This window comes from Astatotilapia calliptera, chromosome 8, assembly GCF_964374335.1.
Source record: "Astatotilapia calliptera chromosome 8, fAstCal68.1, whole genome shotgun sequence".
Taxonomy (NCBI): domain Eukaryota; kingdom Metazoa; phylum Chordata; class Actinopteri; order Cichliformes; family Cichlidae; genus Astatotilapia; species Astatotilapia calliptera.
The window spans coordinates 5,073,546-5,093,935 of record NC_137429.1 but is presented as its reverse complement, the minus strand read 5'-3'; the positions used below and the strand labels follow the sequence as shown (position 1 = coordinate 5,093,935).

General features: G+C 39.1%; 1 protein-coding gene across 8 annotated transcripts; it reads right to left on the bottom strand.

Annotated features, from left to right (window-relative positions):
• Nucleotides 1-275: 275 nt before the first annotated feature.
• Nucleotides 276-20,370, bottom strand: osbpl7 (oxysterol binding protein-like 7). Of its 8 annotated transcripts, none has more exons than XM_080305015.1 (22): nucleotides 20,156-20,370; nucleotides 15,519-15,719; nucleotides 14,945-15,088; nucleotides 14,799-14,852; nucleotides 14,377-14,643; nucleotides 14,157-14,280; nucleotides 13,074-13,192; nucleotides 12,883-12,981; nucleotides 12,680-12,703; nucleotides 10,694-10,844; nucleotides 10,435-10,541; nucleotides 10,113-10,326; nucleotides 9,701-9,847; nucleotides 9,461-9,597; nucleotides 8,770-8,907; nucleotides 7,843-7,906; nucleotides 7,623-7,701; nucleotides 5,540-5,684; nucleotides 5,317-5,467; nucleotides 4,959-5,085; nucleotides 3,316-3,438; nucleotides 276-1,890 (listed from the first exon to the last, which is right to left on the bottom strand). In XM_080305015.1, exons 2-22 carry the CDS (start codon nucleotides 15,648-15,650, stop codon nucleotides 1,782-1,784), a joined length of 2,655 nt encoding a protein of 884 aa, XP_080161141.1. In that variant the 5' UTR covers nucleotides 15,651-15,719; nucleotides 20,156-20,370; the 3' UTR covers nucleotides 276-1,781. The 8 variants fall into 8 exon arrangements, with proteins under 8 accessions (XP_080161141.1, XP_080161142.1, XP_080161143.1 ...); XM_080305016.1 differs by having other exon boundaries at nucleotides 12,892-12,981; XM_080305017.1 differs by having other exon boundaries at nucleotides 10,158-10,326; nucleotides 20,156-20,369.
• Between the last annotated feature and the right edge of the window lie 20 nt (nucleotides 20,371-20,390).

The window sequence follows — 20,390 nt, the reverse complement described above, 5'->3', positions numbered from 1 at the left end:
GCTCATAACATCCTTCGTGTTCAGGGGGCAGCAGAAGTGAAGAGGAGAAGGAAATATTCCAGCTGTGTGTCACACATCTTCCAAGTGTTATGGTATAGTCGTATTATGGAAAGCATCTTTTAAGCTCCTTCCCCTGCTGCAAAAGAAGTGCAGTAAAAGCCTTGCTTAATTATAAACAATCTCAAGTCTATTTCTTCTTTTATGTCCAGAAACTTCCAGTGGTCTTTTAAAAGAAAGGGCATCTCATAATAAATGCAGTCCCAGTAAAAACACAGTCATGATATCACCAGTTTAATGTAATGTATAAATACAGTATGTGCAGGTTTCCAACCAGCTGGATACTCATTTTCCTATTAAATGACATATAAACAAAGGATAATATATTATCTCCTCTTTTAAATATGTGATTACTGAACATTTGTAACTCTTATTTAGATTACAGGTCAAAAACACATACAAAAATGTTAATAATATATATTTTTTGGAAAAAAAACATTTCAATGATAACATAACTAAAGCAGACAAATTCTGTCTTTGACTTTAGTTAGGCAAAAGGAATTGAAATTCTCAATCAAGAATCTCTTATGCCAGAATGTCCTGAGCCACGATAGGCAAACGTTCTCATAAAGAGGAAGCAACAGATATCAAGTTGGAGTACTTCATTTTTTGGACAGTTAAATATGTTGTATAGTGTAGCCCAGGGGCAACCCCAGGCCTCGAGGGCCAGTGTCCTGCAGGTTTTAGATGTGTCCAACACAGCTGATTTCAATGACTAAATTACCTCTTCAACATATCTTGAAGTTCTCCAGAGGCCTGGTAATGAACTAATCATTTCATTTAGGTGTGTTGATCAGGGTGATACCTAAAACCTGCAGGACACCGGCCCTTGAGGCCTGGAGTTGCCCACCCCTGGTGTAGCCTGAAGTTAGATTTGCCTGGATAAAGAGTCTGTTGTAACATATAAACTGAGGTTTCACAGTGGTTCTCCAGTGGAGTCAGGGTGTGCCAAAGGATACACACAGTATTTTTCTATTATCCATAAAATTGTGGAGTGTCAATGAAAACTGAGCACAGATGGGAATCAATAGAACCAGCTGTTTTTGTCCATTACTATCTAAACCTAGATTGTAATGGATAGTAATGCACCTTGTAGGTGGTCCCTGTGTCTGTGTGTGTGTAGGTGTGTCTGAATTAAAGGTCTGCTTAGATGTTCAAAAGTTTTGAACCATTGGAATCAAATTCTATACTCAATATAGAACATTTGCACACATAGCAGTTAAGGACACTGTTTTTTATATTTAAAGTCATGTGTTTTTCCAGTTTCTAGAACTATATATATGTATATATTCTTTACACTCTTTTTGCTCTATTTTGGTCTCCACCACTCCACCAAATTTTTTCTCAAACTCAATTGCAATAGATCAAACTATCACAAAGCAGCATCCTGATAGAAACACCACAGAGAAAAGCAATTTTTAAGTCTTAAAGAGTTTAGAGTTTGTTGGGGGAAAAAAGAAATTCACATAAAAACAGCATATTGATTTAAGTAATCTAAAAAATTAAATGAATAAGATTTTATTGTATTTCCATTAATGTTTGTTGGGTATCTGAGGATTCCCATGAGCCAGTCACGGGTGTGCAGAAGAATCAAGAACAGATCCGCAGCACTATCTTCACTCTCCGAGTGGTTCATATGTGCTGTCCAGAATATCCACGGCTGAATATCCATGATCTTGTCCTTTCATGTGGTTTTGTCCACTCATTTCTGCAGTCTCATCTCATCACCACAGAGTTAAGTTTTCAAGATTAGCAAACCCTGGATTCTCTCGAAGTTTCCAGTAAGTCCCGTTTGTCAACCACACGTCCCGTCCAGAGGAATCTTTGGATCTCCTGATGATGTAAAATAACCATAAAGAATAATAATTTGCACACCGGCATTTCTACAGTTCATGAATTTGCATGTTGTTGATGGCAGAAATGATTTTAAATGTTTAAATAATGTTACTGAAGTTACAAAGTTACCATATAAAGCTGCAAGAACTGAATGGACTGTAAGTATTTTTACTGAATGATTTATCAGAGGTGTGGACTCGAGTCACATGACTTGGACTCGAGTCATTAATTTTATGACTTTAGACTTGACTTGAAAAAATGTTCTAAGACTGTGACTTAACTTGGACTTTTACACCAGTGACCTGGGACTTGAATTGGACTTGAACCGGTTTACTTGAAAAGACTTGATATTTCACCCCAAATCTAAAATTTAACACACATATTATATAGAAAGTGTGCACCATTAATTCAATTCATTCATTCATTTATTCCAACCACACTCCGTACGTATGTGTGCATGAGCTGTAGCACAGCAAATCAAATTAACCAGATTTTTTTTTAAGAAGAAAACAAACGCTCAAAAATGCTGCAAGGAGTTATTATTTTCAGGTACATAAACTATGAAGTAGTCAACAAAAAAACGAAATGCAATATGCAAAACATGCAAGCAGAGAATCACAGACAGCGATGGAACAACTTCCAACTTTGTCCGACAGTTGAAGTTGCATAAAGAACGGTAGGTGGTGCTTCTCTTTTGCTACGATGAGATAGCTGACTTCATCTAACTTTGTGATGTCAACTAACTTTAATGTGTATGATATTTTTGTCATGCTATTTTAAAGCCGGTCCTACAAGCGCATCCAAGAATAACATGCAGCTTATCTCAGAATTGTCGGTGAAAATTATTCTTGGAGCTAAGTTTATTTGAGCTGCATTTTATAGAGGTGCAATTTCACAATTTGTGTATATTTTCTAAGTTCACTATTTCGTCATGTGTTGAGAAAAACAGATTTAAAAATCACATGGTCTAATATTTACATTTAGCATATAACTGCGACATTTTTTTTTTCGTTTTTTTTTTTGTTTTTTTTAAAGGACTCGAAAGGACTTGAAATTCAAAGTTTCAGACTTGTGACTTTACTCGGACTTTTACACCAGTGACTTGAGACTTGACTCTGACTTGCCTGACATTACTTGAGACTTGAGGATAAAGACTTGAGACTTACTTGAGACTTGCAAAACAATGACTTGGTCCCACCTCTGTGATTTATCCATGTACTAAAGCAAATTTCAGTCTATGGAGCTGCCTGCTTTTTCCTCTAAAAGCAGTTGTTTTTAAATGTGGCACACAAATAACCTGAACTGTACAATTACTTCAAATATACAGACACAAAGATATAACCAAATATCAAGGTTGGAAGACTACAATTAAGATAAATGGAAATTATCAATGAACCTGGATTTTAAAGGGAATTGACTTACTTGAAAAAACGAGGAACATGCTCTTCACCCCTTTTGCCGAGCTCTTTTCTCCGCTCTCTCTGCATTTCTTCAATCTCGTCCTTCTTTTTGTCAGCTTCATCCACCCTTCCATCCTCCAGCATTCTGCAAGAAGGTGACATCAAGCTTACACCATATTTACTCCGTGTTTCTGGATGATTTTAGCTTGTGCCACACTATAGTCTGTACAGTATTGCAGAGGAGTGCTGACTTTTACATACAAAGCCACTCTTACCTGGCTCCTCCTACGTAGTTGTGAAAACAACCATTATGGCCTTTACAGCCATTGCTCTCTTTCCCCTGAATGCACAGAAGGACTTTAAAGTGCTAGGGGAGTTTTCTGTTTGTCATGTGACAACAGCTACACATCCTTGATGTGAATCTCCTCTTCATCCACATCCCAAAGATGCTCTGTTGGAGTGGGATCTGGTGACTGTGAAGGCCACTTGAGGCCATTTGAACTCACTTTCATGTTAAAGAAACCAGTTTTAAATTGTTGTGAGCTTTGTGACCTGGTGTGTTATTCAGCAGGAAGCAGCCATCAGAAGATGGGTACAGTGTGGTCATAAAGGGATGGACATGGGCAGGAACAATACTTGTTTAGGCTGTGGTGTTTAAATGATGGTCAGCAGGCCTAAAGTGTGTCAGGAAAATATCCCCCACACCAGCAGCAGCTTGAACTGTTGATGTAAGACAGGATGGATCTATACCACAGGTGTGGAACTCCAGGCCTCGAGGGCCGGTGTCCTGCAGGTTTTAGATGTGTCCTTGATCCAACACAGCTGATTTAAATGGCTAAATTACTTCCTCAACATGTGTTGAAGTTCTCCAGAGGCCTGGTAATGAACTTTCCCAATCTACTGTTGTCCAATTCTGGGGAGTCTGTGTGATCTGTTTCCTGTTCTTAGCTGACAGGAGGGGCACCCAGTGTAGTTTTCTGTTGCTGTAGACCAGGGGTGTCGAATTCCAGGCTTCGAGGGCCAGTGTCCTGCAGGTTTTAGATATCACCCTGGGTCAACGCACCTGAATCAAATGATTAGTTCATTACCAGGCTTCTGGGGAACTTCAAGACATGTTGAGGAGGCAATTTGGCCATTTAAATCAGCTGTGTTGGATCAAGAACACATCTATAACTTGCAGGACACCGGCCCTCGAGGCCTGGAGTTCGACACCTGTGGTGTAGACCATCTGCTTCAAGATTAAACATGTTATGATTTCAGAGATGCACTTCTGCCTACCTTGGTTTTAACAATTTGTATAATATTCTCTGTGACTAGGAGTCAGTTTCTGAACCCAGTGTCACAGAGTTGTTCTTAAATACCCAGTGCTTAAATCACATTTCTTCCCCATTCTGATGCTGGGTTTGAACTTCAGCTGGTCGTCTTGACTATAACTGCATGCCTAAATGCCCCGAGTTGCTCCCATGTGATTGGCTTTTTAGATATTTATTTCTGTTAAGGAGCAGTTGAACAGGTATGCCTAATAAAGTGGGCAGTACATGGATCTATCTACTTGTAGATAGATAATATTCCAGAGCATTGTAATGGACCACAGCTGTGTTCAAATCCCATCTAGTATTGTTTTGGTTTTCCCTTTTTATTTTTTGCATTGGAAAGATTTCTGACCTTTGGTCTGGGCGCAGGCGCGTATCTGTAGGAGGCAGAAGAGGCTTCAAGTCTGAAGGGAGTTCATTCAACTCCATGGCAAAGCTGGAGAAACCATAATACAGCAGGTAATCCTTTGGCTGTTGATCTGTGGGGTGATAGAAGCCTCTTAGGTGAACTGAGGCACAAACGTGACACTTGGCTTTATCCTGATTAGCTATTTTGGTAGAAAGAGTACCTAATCATCTCACTTAACCTCCATTTAAACTTCTAAAGAGACGTTTTTGCACCCACCACGTGACTCAGACTAAAAAGAAATGATGGTCAAAACTAAACAGACAACATTTAAGGAAGCATGTCTTAGTTATTTAGGACTCACTTGGCTTCCAGATGCATTTTGGAGTCGGCAGAGTGTCACAGAAGATGCCTTCATGCCACAGACCTCCAAACCGGTGAATGGCACTCCCACTTTGGTCCAACACCACACCCTGAACCTCATTCTTATTCGTTTCTGAACCCCAATAACGAGACTGCGGCAGAAGAAAAACCTGTTAATCTCGCATCTAAAGAGTGTAAGACACGAGCGCTGAGTGGTCCCTCACCTTGACAAAAGTAATCTTGCATGTGCAGATGTTACTTTTGAGGTTTTTGATGATGACCTCTCCATAATGCTCCAGATAGCGCTGCTGGCTGAAGACGTTATGGATGCAAGTCGCTACTTTGTTCCACTCATAGTGGTCAGCATACCTGAGGAAAACCCACAAATGCAGAATATTTGGTCATCACTGACACAGATGGTCAATTTTAAATAAAAAAAGATGGCAAATAATTCTGATTGCAACTTTTCAAAAGTGAGGATTCATACTTTTATTTGGGTTTTTTAAGGTTTTGAACATGTGTAATTTAAAAAAAAAAATCAGTTTCCAGCAGCGACACTGAGTTTAGACACAGCACAGGAGTCCACAGTATCCAGACTGTGGCGAAACAATTCACGGGTATGACCAAGTGTTTTATTCTTTTTCGTTTAAGAAGTTTTTCTCATGGCAATGTAAAGCTTAACTACCATCCTAAGGTGTGGCCCTGAGGGTGAACCACTGGAATTATGGCACCTCAGATGGTGTGCCAGCTCAGTGCTTTGAAATCACTTTCTTTACAAAGCCAAACCAACTGCTGTTCACTGAATACTCTACTCATTCAATTTTCTGGCTATATTATTGCCCCTAAAATGGAATTTTAGTTGGAAAGCTACCTTTCTGACACAGTGGGAAAGACGCAGATGTGCTAGTGTAAATGGTCTCACAAAAAGCTGCTATGCCCCACCTGGAAGTGGGTAGCATCCAGGGCCCGTATCCCTAAAGATTCTGAGAATCCTCTCAGAGAGCTCCTAACTTAACCTAAAAATTCCTTGCCAGGAGTTTTAGCTTAGAAGTGATTCCAGAACATTTTCAGTGAACTCTGAGCAAGGAATGGATGGAAAATCCTATCTTAGTGAGGAGGTGTGGTTGACCCCGTTGCTAGGTATGAGTCATCATTTCAAAAGCCGTGATTGGTTGATCCTACAAGTTTGATGGAAATGAGCTTTTGGTGATAATGAGCAAAGGATATACCCTCAAATCAATAAACATAATTATACACTCTAATCTTATGCTGACTGTAATTGTAAATAATATTTCACATTCAAGAAAATATCTGGAAAATGAATAGTAAGCTGTAGGGGTTATAGCCTAACATTAGAATCTAAAATATGTGAAAACTTAAACTCATTACACCCTGTTCAAATAATGATTTGTGTCTTATTTGCTCATATTAATATCCTAGCTGACATATTTTGTACTTTCACTCCCATATGGACCCTGTTGAAAACAAGATGGCCTATCTCAAGGGGCTGTCCTTAATGAAGTAGAAATCACAACGTTACAAGTCCAGTGTGGTCTTAACGAGGGTAACACGGCTCAGCTTTTAGCAATGTCTGTGATTGCAGACCCAAGTCATCACTGCTGCATTGTTGCATTTTCCCGGATGCCAAATACCTCGGGGTTGTGATTACTTTCGTCTCCGGTGTAATAGTGTTGTGGCGTCGAGTTGGTGAAGTAATTGCATCTCTAAGGAGATCCACCACAAACATGATTCCTGCACGATCCAATCTGTAGCGTCTCAATAATTCCCTGTCATCCAGTGTTTGCAGGACATCTCTCCTGCCTCTTCTGTTGGCCATTTTGTGCAGCTGCTTAGGGGAACTCCTAAGCCACTAAAAGTCCTCTTCCCTGCTCTTAGCAGATCTCGCCTTAGGAGCCCTTTTAAGCATTAGGAATCTTGAGGAATAGCTTTTATATTAACTGGGATTGTCGTGTCACTTTTAGGGGAAATTCTAAGAAAACGTCATGACTCTGAGAATTTTCTTAGAATTTGGCCGCTAGGAGCCACTTTTTGCACAAAGATTCTTTAGGGATACGGGCCCAGATGTCTAAGTCACACCACACCACCCACACTTCCCATGTGTGGGACTAATAAAGGTTATCTTATCTTATCTTTGTATTTTATATCAGGAGCTTCTCATTGCATCTCATTTTAGCTAAACATTTAAATCTACCAACAAAATTTTCAAATATCAACAATCGCTGGTTGGGTTCTTTTATAATATGTCAGCCAGAGAGGAAAAATTGAAAATAAAGCCAGATCGTTTACCTCGGCAGAGTCACGTTTACCATTCCTGTTGGCAGGATCTCCAGCGACTTTCCCCAGAATTTATTTTTCCATCGCTGGTCTGTTCAGATGTAAGAAAGTATTGGTGACACTATACAATATACTCACATCCTTCCTAAAAGCATAATTAAGTCAGAAGACAGAAACAGCTAGTTACAACAGATAAAGAGAGTGTGCTGGTTTGATAAAAGAAGTTGTTCACCTTGCCAGAAGGAGAAGTTCTCTGAGTCAGCATGGCAGGCAGAGATGGGAGGATGGTGGCAGACCTGGGCAAGTACAGAGACTTCATCACAAAATTATGTCTTAACTATTTCATCCTCAACAATGAAACAAAGTTCCCAAGTTAAAAAAGCAGGAAACATTGTGTCCATTTAATACATCTTCCTCATTAAACCAACAGATTTACCTGCAGCAATTTTACCTGTATGCACTACAAAACCAAATCCTATTCCACCGACACTTTGCCACCAACCAATCTAGAGCCGGTTCCATGCATTCAATCCAAAAAACTAGAAAATTGACAGCCCAGACTAAAGACTCTACCCCGATCCTCTTACCATTGAAATTACCTAGATTTCTAATTCAGATTAGGATTGCTAATTAACACTGTCTGTTGAATATGTGGTTCTTAAAAAGCACCAAGGCAGAACTAATGCCGCACCAGCACTAGTGTTAGTATCAGCCTTTCATTTGCTGCACTTCATGGTATGGTTCATGCTCTAAGAAAGCGTTTCCCAAACGGTGTGACCTGAGGCAAGTTGAGGTATGCGGTGGGATTTTGTATCAACCGTACGATGCATAACAAATTTATTCGATTTTACAAAGATATTTAAAGAGATATTTCAGAGATCTGTCAAAAACCTGTTCAAAAGTAAAAAATTATTATTGATAGGCTTAGACAAACTGCATGCATTTTTTATACCCAAATATAAGCTGGAACACTGGAGTTCTCTAAATTAAAAAGAATAATCATTAGCTCTATGATTATCTATTATTAATTAATTAGATTATCCTTCCTAATTCATCTTTTCCTACTTTTCTATATCTGTTCAGCTGTATAAATATCCCTTCTAGGTAACTGAGTGTTTTCCGCGTATAAAGATAACCATGATACACCTGATTAAGATACCTGCTCACTGATGAGGCGGAAACCTCGGTCCTCTCTGATACACTCGTAGGTCTCCCCCAGAATCGGGTTAACGGGCTTGTAGCGGTTCCTGAACGTCGCAGTGGAGTAGCCAGAGATAGCGAAGGCAGCAATGTAAACCTAAACGAGATAAAACACAAAACATAAAAGGTCGCTTTGTTTATCCCCATGTAAAATAATTTTATTTAGTTATTGCTTTCTATGCTATATTTTCTTTCTCTTGCGATTTTAAATATTTCCCCTTTAAGGTCATCTCCTTGTGCATCTCTGGATCACTTCAAAGGCCCCTGTAAGTTCTAACCACCTGCACTTGTCCACCTGGAGTGCATGCTGGATCTGCCCCACTCTGTCAAAATTTCATTTTGGGTAACTGACAGAAAGTTCGATTTGATGAGTAGAGTAAGTGATATACAAAGCTTGTGTTAATGTGGAAAATACCAGTTCATAGCGAAGTGAGAGTTTTAACTTAGGTCACAGTGTGAGAAAGCTGAGGGCTGTTTTTTTATAGGCTGATATGTAGGCAGAGGTCTTTTTGCAAACAGAACAGCCGCCTCTTGCTGGCCATCACAAAGAATGCAGTTTTAAGGCACTTCCTTTAATCTTTTACTACACACATTGAGCTGGACGTATATCTTATGGTATGTTAACTCGTTTTAAGTGTGGACAGACTTACCATCCTCTGGTAGGGGTCTGATGTGTTGTTGGCAGTATCCAGCAGCTCACTGTACTCCAGCTCTTCACACAGCCTCTGCAGCAGGTTAATGGGCTCATTGAGAACAGCTGGCATGGACACTCGAGCCAAGTCTTTACCTGTGAAGAAACAAAACAGAGGGCTCTGAAAACTGCCACGAAGACTCTTTTCTTGCATATTATCAATTCGAGTACTGAGTAAGTCTGGATTCCTGGTTCTTACCTATGTTGTTATAGAGTATGGCCACGAGCCCCACGTGGCTATTGTCAGGACAGTGAACAGGCAGTTTTGTTCGACGTCCAGTGCTCTTGGGAACAACACTGTTGGGAGTCCTGGAAATGCTGGCACGGTACTTCCGGGTAGCTGATGCTGCAATGTTGATTAAAGAAAATAATATTATTATTATCAAGAATAAAAGTACGGCTGGATGTTTCTATTCAGGCAATAACAAGAATAAGAGTCTGCATCAGTGCCAGTGGTTTTCAGGTTGTACATAGTGTGAATTGTTGTTTTAGTTAGTACAATATTCACATCAAAGAGTAGATACAGAAAGAAGAGTAGGTAGAACTATTCAGCAATACTATTCAAGTACATTAAAGCTATTTTTTTTAGGATATAAAAAAAACCCACTGACTTTTTATACACTTTAAACCCTGGTCACTGATACTGGTGTACCCACTGTGTCCTTCCTCCGGCTCAGAATTGGTGGTGCTTCCGTCACTTAGTCCGGATTCATCAGACACCTCAGAGGAGCTGCCCCACAGGATGTCATCACTGGCATCAAAATATTCTGCAGCAGAGTCTGCCACTGAAGGAGGTCCTTGGGATGAATGCCTCACTGCCTCAGGCTGGCACCAGGGGAAGAAAAAAAAGGAATGAACAAAGAAAATCAGCCACCAAGTATAAAAAACCAAACAGGATAAAGTGGGACAGAGAGTCCAGATGACAAATCTAACCTGAGCTAATGTGTTAGACTGGTGCATGTTGTTAGCGTCCCAGACTGCCTGCAGCTTCTGCCTCTCCTGGGACAGAGTCTCATGCACCGACTTCAGAGAGTTGAGCACTAAAGGAGCATTAAACAACAGTTTCTGTTGAACAGGAAGGTATCTGTGGCATTTACATATTTTGCAATAAAGCGATTCCCAGGATAAATGTGCTCAAATTAACTTTTGTCTACCGGTAGATGACATATTTGTGTTTATATGTTTCTCTGACCTCGTTGAGACATAGCGTAGATGTCCTGTTGGATTTTCTTCCCTTCGGGCGAATTGACCGTGGAAGGGGAGAGCTGAGAGTACACGTAGTCGGGGATACACGGGACCGATGCACCGAGGTGGGCCGAGTTGCTCAGGTGACTTGAGGACAGCTGTGAAGTGAACAGAGGAAGGACTGTGGTTGATTCCCTTGCTATCTATCTTTGTGTGAGTAGATGTCACTGTTGTGTTGTGTTATCCAGCAGAGGTTTAACTAGCACTATGAAGGGAAGTCCCAATGTTTATACCAGGGAATGGGAATGCACCACCAACATACAGAGATCTTCACAAATCTTACTAGTACTGCTGAAAGTGGGAGTCCTGTTTTACTGCCCATCTCAGGTTTGTGCTTACAGAACATCTGAGAGGATCCAAATGATCTTTGGGTCTATTTGGGACATCTGTGTGTTGTATTTGCATGTCACCTTTAGGCCTCTTTGGGTTTGTGAAGACCTCTAATGTTAGGGGTTAACAGAGACTACAAAAGCACCTACAACGGAGCGGAAAGAATAGTTTAATATTGGGGAAATGTGTGCTCTTTTAGATGAGTTGGATGAGTAGACTCCCATCATTGTCTTCACCTGCTGTTGATTTCTTACACCTTTGTCTTATTTCGCTACATAAGTCTTCTTACGTAATTGTCCACATTGTGTGTGTGTATATATAGTCATTTTTCCCTCTGTATCCTTTTCCCTGTCTGATTGTCTGTGATTGTGTGGATTTCATACATTAGGTTTTTGCAGTATTCTGTAATTGTTCCTAATAAAGCTTGCTTTTTGTTTCTTTATTGAGCCTATTTATCTACATTAACATGTATTTGTACAAACTAGAATAAAATCTGGAGCTTTTGGGTGTTACACATGATGTTAGTTAGTTAAGATGATGGCTGAATTGCACCGAATTTTTATTATTGTTATTAAATACTCCTATGCTTCTGGCTAATATAAAGACATGGCTAGGAGTGTAATCTATAAAATTACAACATTCTAATCAGTGACATATTAATGTCTTAAATGTGGATGTCTGCTACCACAGTCTGTCTTACAAGCTGCTTACAAATGCATTAATTTGCCATTTTTTAGTTTGATCACTTCCTGTTGTTTGGTAAGAAAGAAAACCTACAAAGCTGTAGAATAGACAGCTGACATTACTGGAGACAGGAAAAGCAGATTTGCTGTAAACAAGTTTGTTCGTACATCTTACAGTCATGCCATTGTTATGCTCTTTTTTGTGCAAAACGGTTGATTACATTGTAACCTAGAGTGGAGAGACTCTTTCTCCACCTCCAGGGCTCTAAGAAATATGTTCCAGTCAAGATTAACACAAGAAACCACTCATACATTGTGCTTATACAGCCACAGCGTGAACACCATAGGTGACACATCTTCGGTTGCCGCTACCTGCTGCATTGGTCGCTTTGAGCAACAGCGATGACATCACACAGTCACACCCATTTATGCTCACGTTATGTTACAGCACAGGTAACTGCAGTATTCTCCTGAACAATTGGAGTTCAATATCAGCGCTGGTATAGAAGGAGAGGAGGCCAAACCAGGATCAAAGAAATTGCTGAGTTTTTGGGGGGTTTTTTCAACATTTTGTCCACAAAATCTTTCCAAGCAGTTGCAACAACTCCTATATCATCTTTGAGCTTTTGTACTTTTATATCATTAAAATGTTAGCAAAAACCACGATGATCATACGCCAGATTACAAAAATCGAGAGGTGCACAAGCAGCACCTTAGTCCTCATATGTATAACTAAGGAAGTCTCAACACAGTAGAGAATATGGGTTACACTGGCAGTGCTGTTTTCCTTTTTACCCTGGAAAAAAAACATCATTCATGAAGTTATAATTCATGGTTAGGAAGTCTGCTGTAGAGTGTGACTGAAGAACATTCAAACATTTTTAAGCATGAAGTTGTCTCATGTACTAATAGTGACTCACCGATTTAGTAATCCCACGAATAGGCTTTGGATTAGATTAGAGAAAGGTCCCAAAATGTTACTGAAGAATTGGGATTTCATAAACCCAATATGCTGACTCAATGTATAAATTCAAAAACCAAGATGTACTATATGTCAAATTGAACATGAACATTTAGCAATCTTGTTGATCGTGTCCTTTTTAAGAAAGTGAAGGTTACAGACCATTCTTACCATTCCCAGGGCCTCCACTCTGGACAGTGTGCGGGAATGACCCCAGATCTTCCCTGATTTCGGCTTCTTCGGTTTCTCCAGTGACAGATTCTGCACCAAAAAAGGTTTATTTTCTCATGTGATTATTGCTGGAGACATAATGCAGTATGTACAACATGCTTGAATGATCAGCCTATATGCACCTGTATGCTGATGATCCGTTGCAGGTCTCCATTAGTAAAGGCCTGCCCCACCTCCAGTGCCTGCAGCCTCTGGATTAAGCGGTTTAGCTCAGAAAGGTCCAGATGACAACGGTTCAGCTCTGGCAGGAAATATCAAGGAAGCAAATTTTTTTAACTAATTAATCACAAAAGAGTCCTGCTGGCCACAGAGCTAATATACAGAAATAGCCGTTGCACTGTGAGCGCAAGAAAAACACCTTTTTCTTTAAATCTGGTGGACTGAGACAACAACTTGATGTTTATCAAGTTTTATGCAGATGACTATCCCCTATTAAATGGTGTTAGCATGTTAAAATGACAACAACAACAAAAAAGAAAATTTAACTATATTTTCCCCAATTTAACTCTAAACAGTAACGGGACACAGTAAAATACATTTAAGTAAACTTATTGTACTTTTACCTCATTGTTATTGTTGCTTGCTATTTTTCATGCCTAAAGAATTTGCATACAAAATGTAAGATATAAAAAGTTTACAATATACTTTGATTTAAATCAAACTATCCAACAGTACATACATTATTAATGATAACTAATATTAATTTTAATGTTCCAGCTTTTTCTTTTCAACATTTGTAATATTTGAGATGTGAATGTGATTTTAATAGGTCTGACGAAACTCTGGATAATTGTATTAGGTTTCTTTCACCATTTTATCAATCAGTAATTCAATGAATTTAGTAAATAACACTTGTCTTATTGGAACAGTCGGAAAAATACCTGAACTCCAACCAACCTCAAAAGCAAATGTTAGTTAGACATTTTGCACACCTAATAAATAATCTAATAATAGTCACATAGGACACATTGGTCATTTTTAAGTCACCTACTTTAAGTCTTCTTTTCTGTAAATACTATTTGTGGGTGTTTTATATGGACACTCAATTATTATATATTATCAAAAAGAGAAAACCAAGTTGAAGAACAGAGGATGTCAGGCAATATAACCTAATGCTGAAACTTGAAGACTGTACTCAACAAACTGCCACTTTTAGAATCACCTGTTCAGTTTTGTCGTTGCAGCTAGGATTATTAGACAAATACCTTGAACACAGATGTCTGGATTGTGGCTTTGTTGCAGCCAGGCAGACACCTTCGTGTTCACGGCTGTGTTAGCTGACGGCAGCACGCCTGACACTCCAGCTGAATCTGCCATCCCCGTGGCGCTCTGATAAATTAGAGGCAAGAGAACACCGGGTTACTCTCGGTGGCCTGTAACAACTGTGGCTTTCAGTCTGACGTCACTTTCTTACTCCATTATTACCAAATCTCCATTTCCCTGAGCTTGTTCAGCCGCAGTGGGAAGGGACAAAGTGTGGAGGACGCTGCTGTGAAGATGAGCCGCCTCATTCTTCTTGTACAGGCGGTGAGCTTGTAGCTTGGTTACCCAGATGTAGAAGAGTTCATGACTCTTTGCCTTCATATGATACAGAATGTCCTCTGCATCCAAATCAATCCGATTTGATTTCTTGTTTATCGATATTACTGCGAGGCTAACATCTAGCGAGCCCTGGACTCGTCCCCTGGCCACCTGTCAAAAACAAAGTGATATGAAAGCTTGTTATTAAGATTATTTACTGACACTGAATAAATCAGACATCACATTAAAGTTGGGTTAGAGGTGGTGTGGTTTGGTTTGAAAGGTCAATCCTTGCATTGTCTGGACAAACATAAAATTTCACTTACATCTTGTTGATTTTTGGAGTAGCGTAAGATCCCTCCTTCCAAGACGAAGTACCGCTGAAAAAGAGATCATCTTTTTTTGAAACTGACGGATTTTAAAGAGACCCGACGTTTGAGCAGCATTGTGAATGAGTGCACTGACTTCTCACCTTGTGCCAGCCTTTAAGTGGCCATTTCCTCCTCTTGAGAAGATATCCTTCACAGATTCCCGGGGCGGTCCTGTCTTGAGGATCGTCACCTGCTCCCTGCATTTCAACCTGAAGGTCGTCAATTACTTCCCAGTCTTTGATAATCTGTGGAAAGTATGAAGAAAAATTAAGTGTCCGATTCAACAGGAAAATTGTCGTTTCTTGCTTACAGTGTAAATAAATGGATAAAGATGAAAGTTTAAATGGATGAATGGAAATATCCTAAAGTTGTAAATTGAAGAAAATCAATCTGCAACTATTTTGATAACCGATTAACCGCTTTAATACTTTTTAAGGCAAAAATTCCAAATATATTTGAAGATTTGTGGCTTTTTTGCTGCATCTGATCATATAAACTGTTCTTTTTTGATTGTTTTTTGATTGTTTATTAGACTGATTAAGTTATGTGACTTTTTAAACATATATATAACTTCAGCAGTCTCAAAACGTCTGGGAGGATGGGGATGATCGAGAGGAAATGTGGAGTTGATGAATATTATTTATTTTCATGTTTTCATAGACCAAACTGTCTGACCTGTCTGGAGTGGCGAGATGACAGAGTGCTGCTGCTCTGAGAGTGGGCTGGCTTGTTCCAGGTGTGGGAAGTCTTCTCCAGGCCGCTTGCCAGCGATTGGCTGCGATTGAGTGAAGATCCAGACAGGTCCATCTCAGAGCGCCGACCTCAGACTCCCCTTCTTGTTGTGAGCGAGTTCTGCTGCGATCTACCAAAATCCCCCTGAAATCAAAGGAAGACCAAGGAGATGATGGTTATTCTGAGAGTACAAGTGCCTACTTCCTTATAATTATTTCCATTTTTAAGCTGTTATAAAGCAGAATTTAAAACAGAAATGAATGCCACATCTGATGAATCAATGCAGGCCCATTGTTCTTAGCCACATAAACATAAAACTGAAAAGCACATCACACATCCACAGCAGTCAAAGTCTAATCAAAAAATAACTGAAATAACCATCACAAGACTTCTTAAGTAGTGATTTCTCAAACATTTACATTTTCACTTGCCAGAGAAAATCTACTATCCTATAATATCAAAAACAAAAAACGGCACCAAACCTTTAAACCAAATCAGTGAACACTGGGCTTGGAGACACTTCCATGTACAATAAGCCTGTTTCCCATTTATTTCCGCCTGATCCAAACTGGCCTTTAAAAGGTAACACCAGCCCTTTAGCAAAGAGTTAGTGCACACTTATTTTAGCTGCAACAAAAATCTATTTTAGCCAAAGTAAGGCAGACAGCCTCTTAACTGGATGTGCATAATTATTTTTTTTATTAGTCTTCTAAATATCAGACAAAAGGTCAATTTTTTTCTCATAACCTTAATGTTCTGGGCGACAAATCTAAACAAATCTGAGAAAAATTATCATTTGAGTGTTTAAGATTCTGGCACCTCAAACACCATCAGCTGTCGAAGCTCATTTGCTTAAACTGTGTTCTTAAAACATATTTAAATTCCAGTGGTTTAAAAAATATAATTGATCAACTAATCAGTGACAGGTGAAAACTGATATGTTCCTCTGATTATTAAACTTCTCATTGAGACCTGTGATATTAACTGTGTCACATATCATTCCTTCCTTTGACACCTTCCCGTTTCCTGCCTGTATACCCGCTAGCACTATGAATAATAAAAATAAACATAATTATGAGCCTTTAAAAAGTCAGGACTTAAGTGAACAATAAGTTGGCAAACAATCCTGCATGAACAAACAAACAAAAACTTTAAATATATTGATACATTTCTACCTTGATGTCTTATTTTCACCAAATCTTGCATTAGGTCAGTTTAATTTAGTCCTGTATGAAGAGCTGTGAAAGGTGAGAAAGTTCCATGAGCAACAAGTGAAAGTGTTTAACAGACTGAGCAGAGCAGGAGACAAGGAAGGAATCGAAGTAATCCAGTTACCTAACACAGGTGAGAGCTGAGCTCTTGGTTCAAGCCTGCTATCATAAATGCTACCTGGATATAGCACAGCACACCTGAATCCTCCAACCAGATCACTCTGGATCCTAGAGTCAAGCACACTGATTTAGAGCATTTTACTGACCAAAAACCAAAGCCAAAGTTGGAAGATTTATCTAAGAATATGTTATGTTTTATCTTATCATAATGAATACATCACGCTTTAAGGTGCACAGATTTGGGGGGAAATATGTGACAATTTATTATTAACAGTTTTAACTTTAACTAACAGTTTTAAAGTTTGTATGTTTAGCTCAATAAGGCTAGCTGTTCCTATTTCCCCACCTGCTTCCTCTTCCCGTGATCGCCCTCTGTGTGTCCGTGTGTGTATATACATATAGTCCCAGTTGAGTCTATATTTGGGTCTTCATTCCTGACATGTTTTTATTGTTGTTCTTATAGCAAAATGATTTTAATTTTGTCTTTTAAATCAAAGTTTTTAAGTTTCACAAAAGGCAGGTTTAGTTGTACAAATATAAATAAAATAACATTATATGTCTTAAATTATTATTTTATTATTTTATTTACAAAGACACAAGAGCGAAAGCAGATTTCTAATTTAACAAGTTTATTTTGTAGCAGATGCAACATTTTAAATTTGTTTGATTAAAAAAGCAGATGTACCTGGTTCCAGATCTTTAAATGTGTGCACATCCTTAGACATCTGTGGCAGTAAATTTATTACTTTGGGTTTGAGGCTGATGGTTTTTTAAGCTTTCATTTGCTGATATTTAATAGGCCAAGAAAATCTTAATTGACATTTTAATCAGCCTGTGCAGACGTAATTATTTGCACGGGCTGGTTTAACAGCTACTGTATGACTATGACTGGATTGATCTGTTAAGGCAGGGGTGGGCAATTCCAGGCCTCGAGGGCCGGTGTCCCTGCAGGTTTTAGATGTGTCCTTGAACCAACACAGCTGATTTAAATGGCTAAATTAGCTCCTCAACATGTCCTGAAGTTCTCCAGAGGCCTGGTAATGAACTAATCATGTGATTCAGGTGTGTTGACCCAAGGTGAGATCTAAAATCTGCAGGACACCGGCCCTTGGGGCCTGGAATTGCCCACCCCTGTGTTAAGGGCTCCTTCTGGCCCTCCCCCTTAATCTAAATACAAACCACACATCAAACAATCCTGCATCAGTTTGGAGTCATTTGATGACACACCTCTTTAGCAATATGAATCTTTAGAAAAACTCTCAGATGGACTGAGGATCTCCAAATATTTAGCCTAATTAATTTTGGGTAATTAGCTGTTTAAGCAACTTAACACATATGTAGCTAATTAAACTGCTAAAACTACTGGAGGTGGGTGAATCTGTGGCTTCTGGGGGATCCCCGTGCAGTTTGCCTTGTTGGTAATCCACTCTTGTGCAGTGTGTGGCACCATGGCCAATACCGTCTGCAAGGAGAGGATTACCTCTTCTTAATTGGTTTTTCAAGAGATGTTTTTAGCTACTTAGAGTAACCTGGACACGGAGTAACTCGATCTGAAGACGGAGAGCACTGACACAATAATATTAATCATGATTACCACAGAATAACACTTCTATACACTTAATATAAATATATGCCATGGTTTGTTTTACTTAGAATGTTTTATGACTTTCAAGAGCTGCAGAAAAGAAATACTTTTTTTCCAAAGAAAACTCTTCTATTTGTCGTATTTTATGTGTATGTGTTTATGTGTGTTTTATGTATTTGCGTTTAATTTGTGAGTCTGAGAACAAGCTACTAATATTCGTTGTGTTAAAATTTGCATTTTAACACAGACATCACAGCGTCAGTCTGCAGAATCACTGTACAGTTGTGGGAATATAACTTTCATATTTATATTTTTTGACCTGACTGACTTAAAGAAAGTTTCTCGGGTGCAACAAAATGCTTTACAAATCTTTCCAATACACTGTAGTAAGTAATTTTGCCAGTACTGGGATGCTAAGTCAGTGCATTCAATTTGATTTCTGTCTAAATCTATCCAGAAGCAGCCTGCCTTGCTGTTATGTAAGGGCAAGAGAGGATGAGAGTAACTGACCTCAGTACTGAAAGCCTGTGGTGGAAACAGGATGAAAGGATTTGCAGGTTTCTGAGCTTGCTTAGTCAGAAAGGTTCATGCACAATAGTCCGCACTGAGTTTGATTATGATTTCCACTCACATTTTATTTTGGTTTCATGTTCTAGACACAGAAAAATAAAAAACCTCTGTGTATCTCCCATGTTTAGAAGTTATCCTTACAGTGTAAATATCATAGTTGCATACATTTAAACCACTCACACTCCAGTTCATTTAACTCAACTTCCGAACTGCAATAAAACAATAAATAACTCAAAGATGATGAATGGTTATTTGCTGGACTACTGTTTGACCTCATTTGACCCAGAAAACCTAGATAATGCACGCTAATGACGCATGCGCCATTAGCGTGCTGCCTGCTGTAACCTATAATTTCCTTCGGGATTAATAAAGTATTCTGATTCTGATTCTAAAACAATGTGCATGCAGATGGATGAGTGATTTAATGAGCTCACGGGGGGGGGGGGGGGGGAATGGTGGTCAACACAACAAGTCAGCCAAGGTGGAGACTTCATGCATCATGCCTGAGGGTGGAGTTAAGATGCACAGATTATGACTGTTATAATCTCTTGTGTGGAATAAAATACTCTTACCAATAGTGTTCAGGACGCTAGTATATACAAGAAAACGTGCAACTTACATCAAAAAGACTAAATGCTGAGCACGTTTTTGGACTCCAAACTCAGAGGGAATTTTTTTTAAAACACAAAACATTACAAAGGGCAGTGAAACAGTTTTAAAGGTAGATTCTTGTCCTGATCACTTCACATCCTTGGTTAACAAGTCCTTTGTTTCACCTGTAAACTACTGAAGTCTGCATAGGGTCTAATCTGGATTAATATACTACTGCCTCAGCACAACGACAAGTAAAGGTTACTTTCATTTTAATCAAATGCTTTTAGTGTTGTTTCATACATATATATATATGTATGTGCAGATTAACATATTCCCATGACGCATTCGCTGTCCAGATTAGACCACACATAACTGCTGAATTACACAGAATACTGGTGGTTATATTCTGTGTTTTCCATTAAGATTTAGCCCAAACTTTCACATTGCTTGTCTGGTATTTTCAAATCTATTTTGGAAAAGCAATTTTTAAAAACTCCCACCTGAAATCCACCTCCGACTCTCATCGTCTGTCCTTCCGCGTCTGATTAATCCGACAAAAGTCTCATTTGGCGTTTAATAATCTGTGAAAACTCAGCATTTCGATGAAAAAATAGCGACAAACGTTGAAACAAAAGAAGTCAGACTGCATGCTTTATCCAGAGACAATCACATAATCTCACCCACCGTGCCCTCTCTGCGGCGGGTGACAGCAGCTCCCTCAAATCCAAGGAGGGC

Coding starts and splice junctions, on each gene's coding strand:
- osbpl7 (XM_080305010.1), bottom strand. CDS start 15,650: ATGGACCTGTCTGGATCTTCACTCAATCGCAGCCAATCGCTGGCAAGC. Junction 14,853..14,944: donor CACTTAAAGGCTGGCACAAG/GTGAGAAGTCAG, acceptor TCTCTTTTTCAG/CGGTACTTCGTCTTGGAAGG. Junction 5,685..7,622: donor GTAAACGTGACTCTGCCGAG/GTAAACGATCTG, acceptor GGTTTTCCTCAG/GTATGCTGACCACTATGAGT.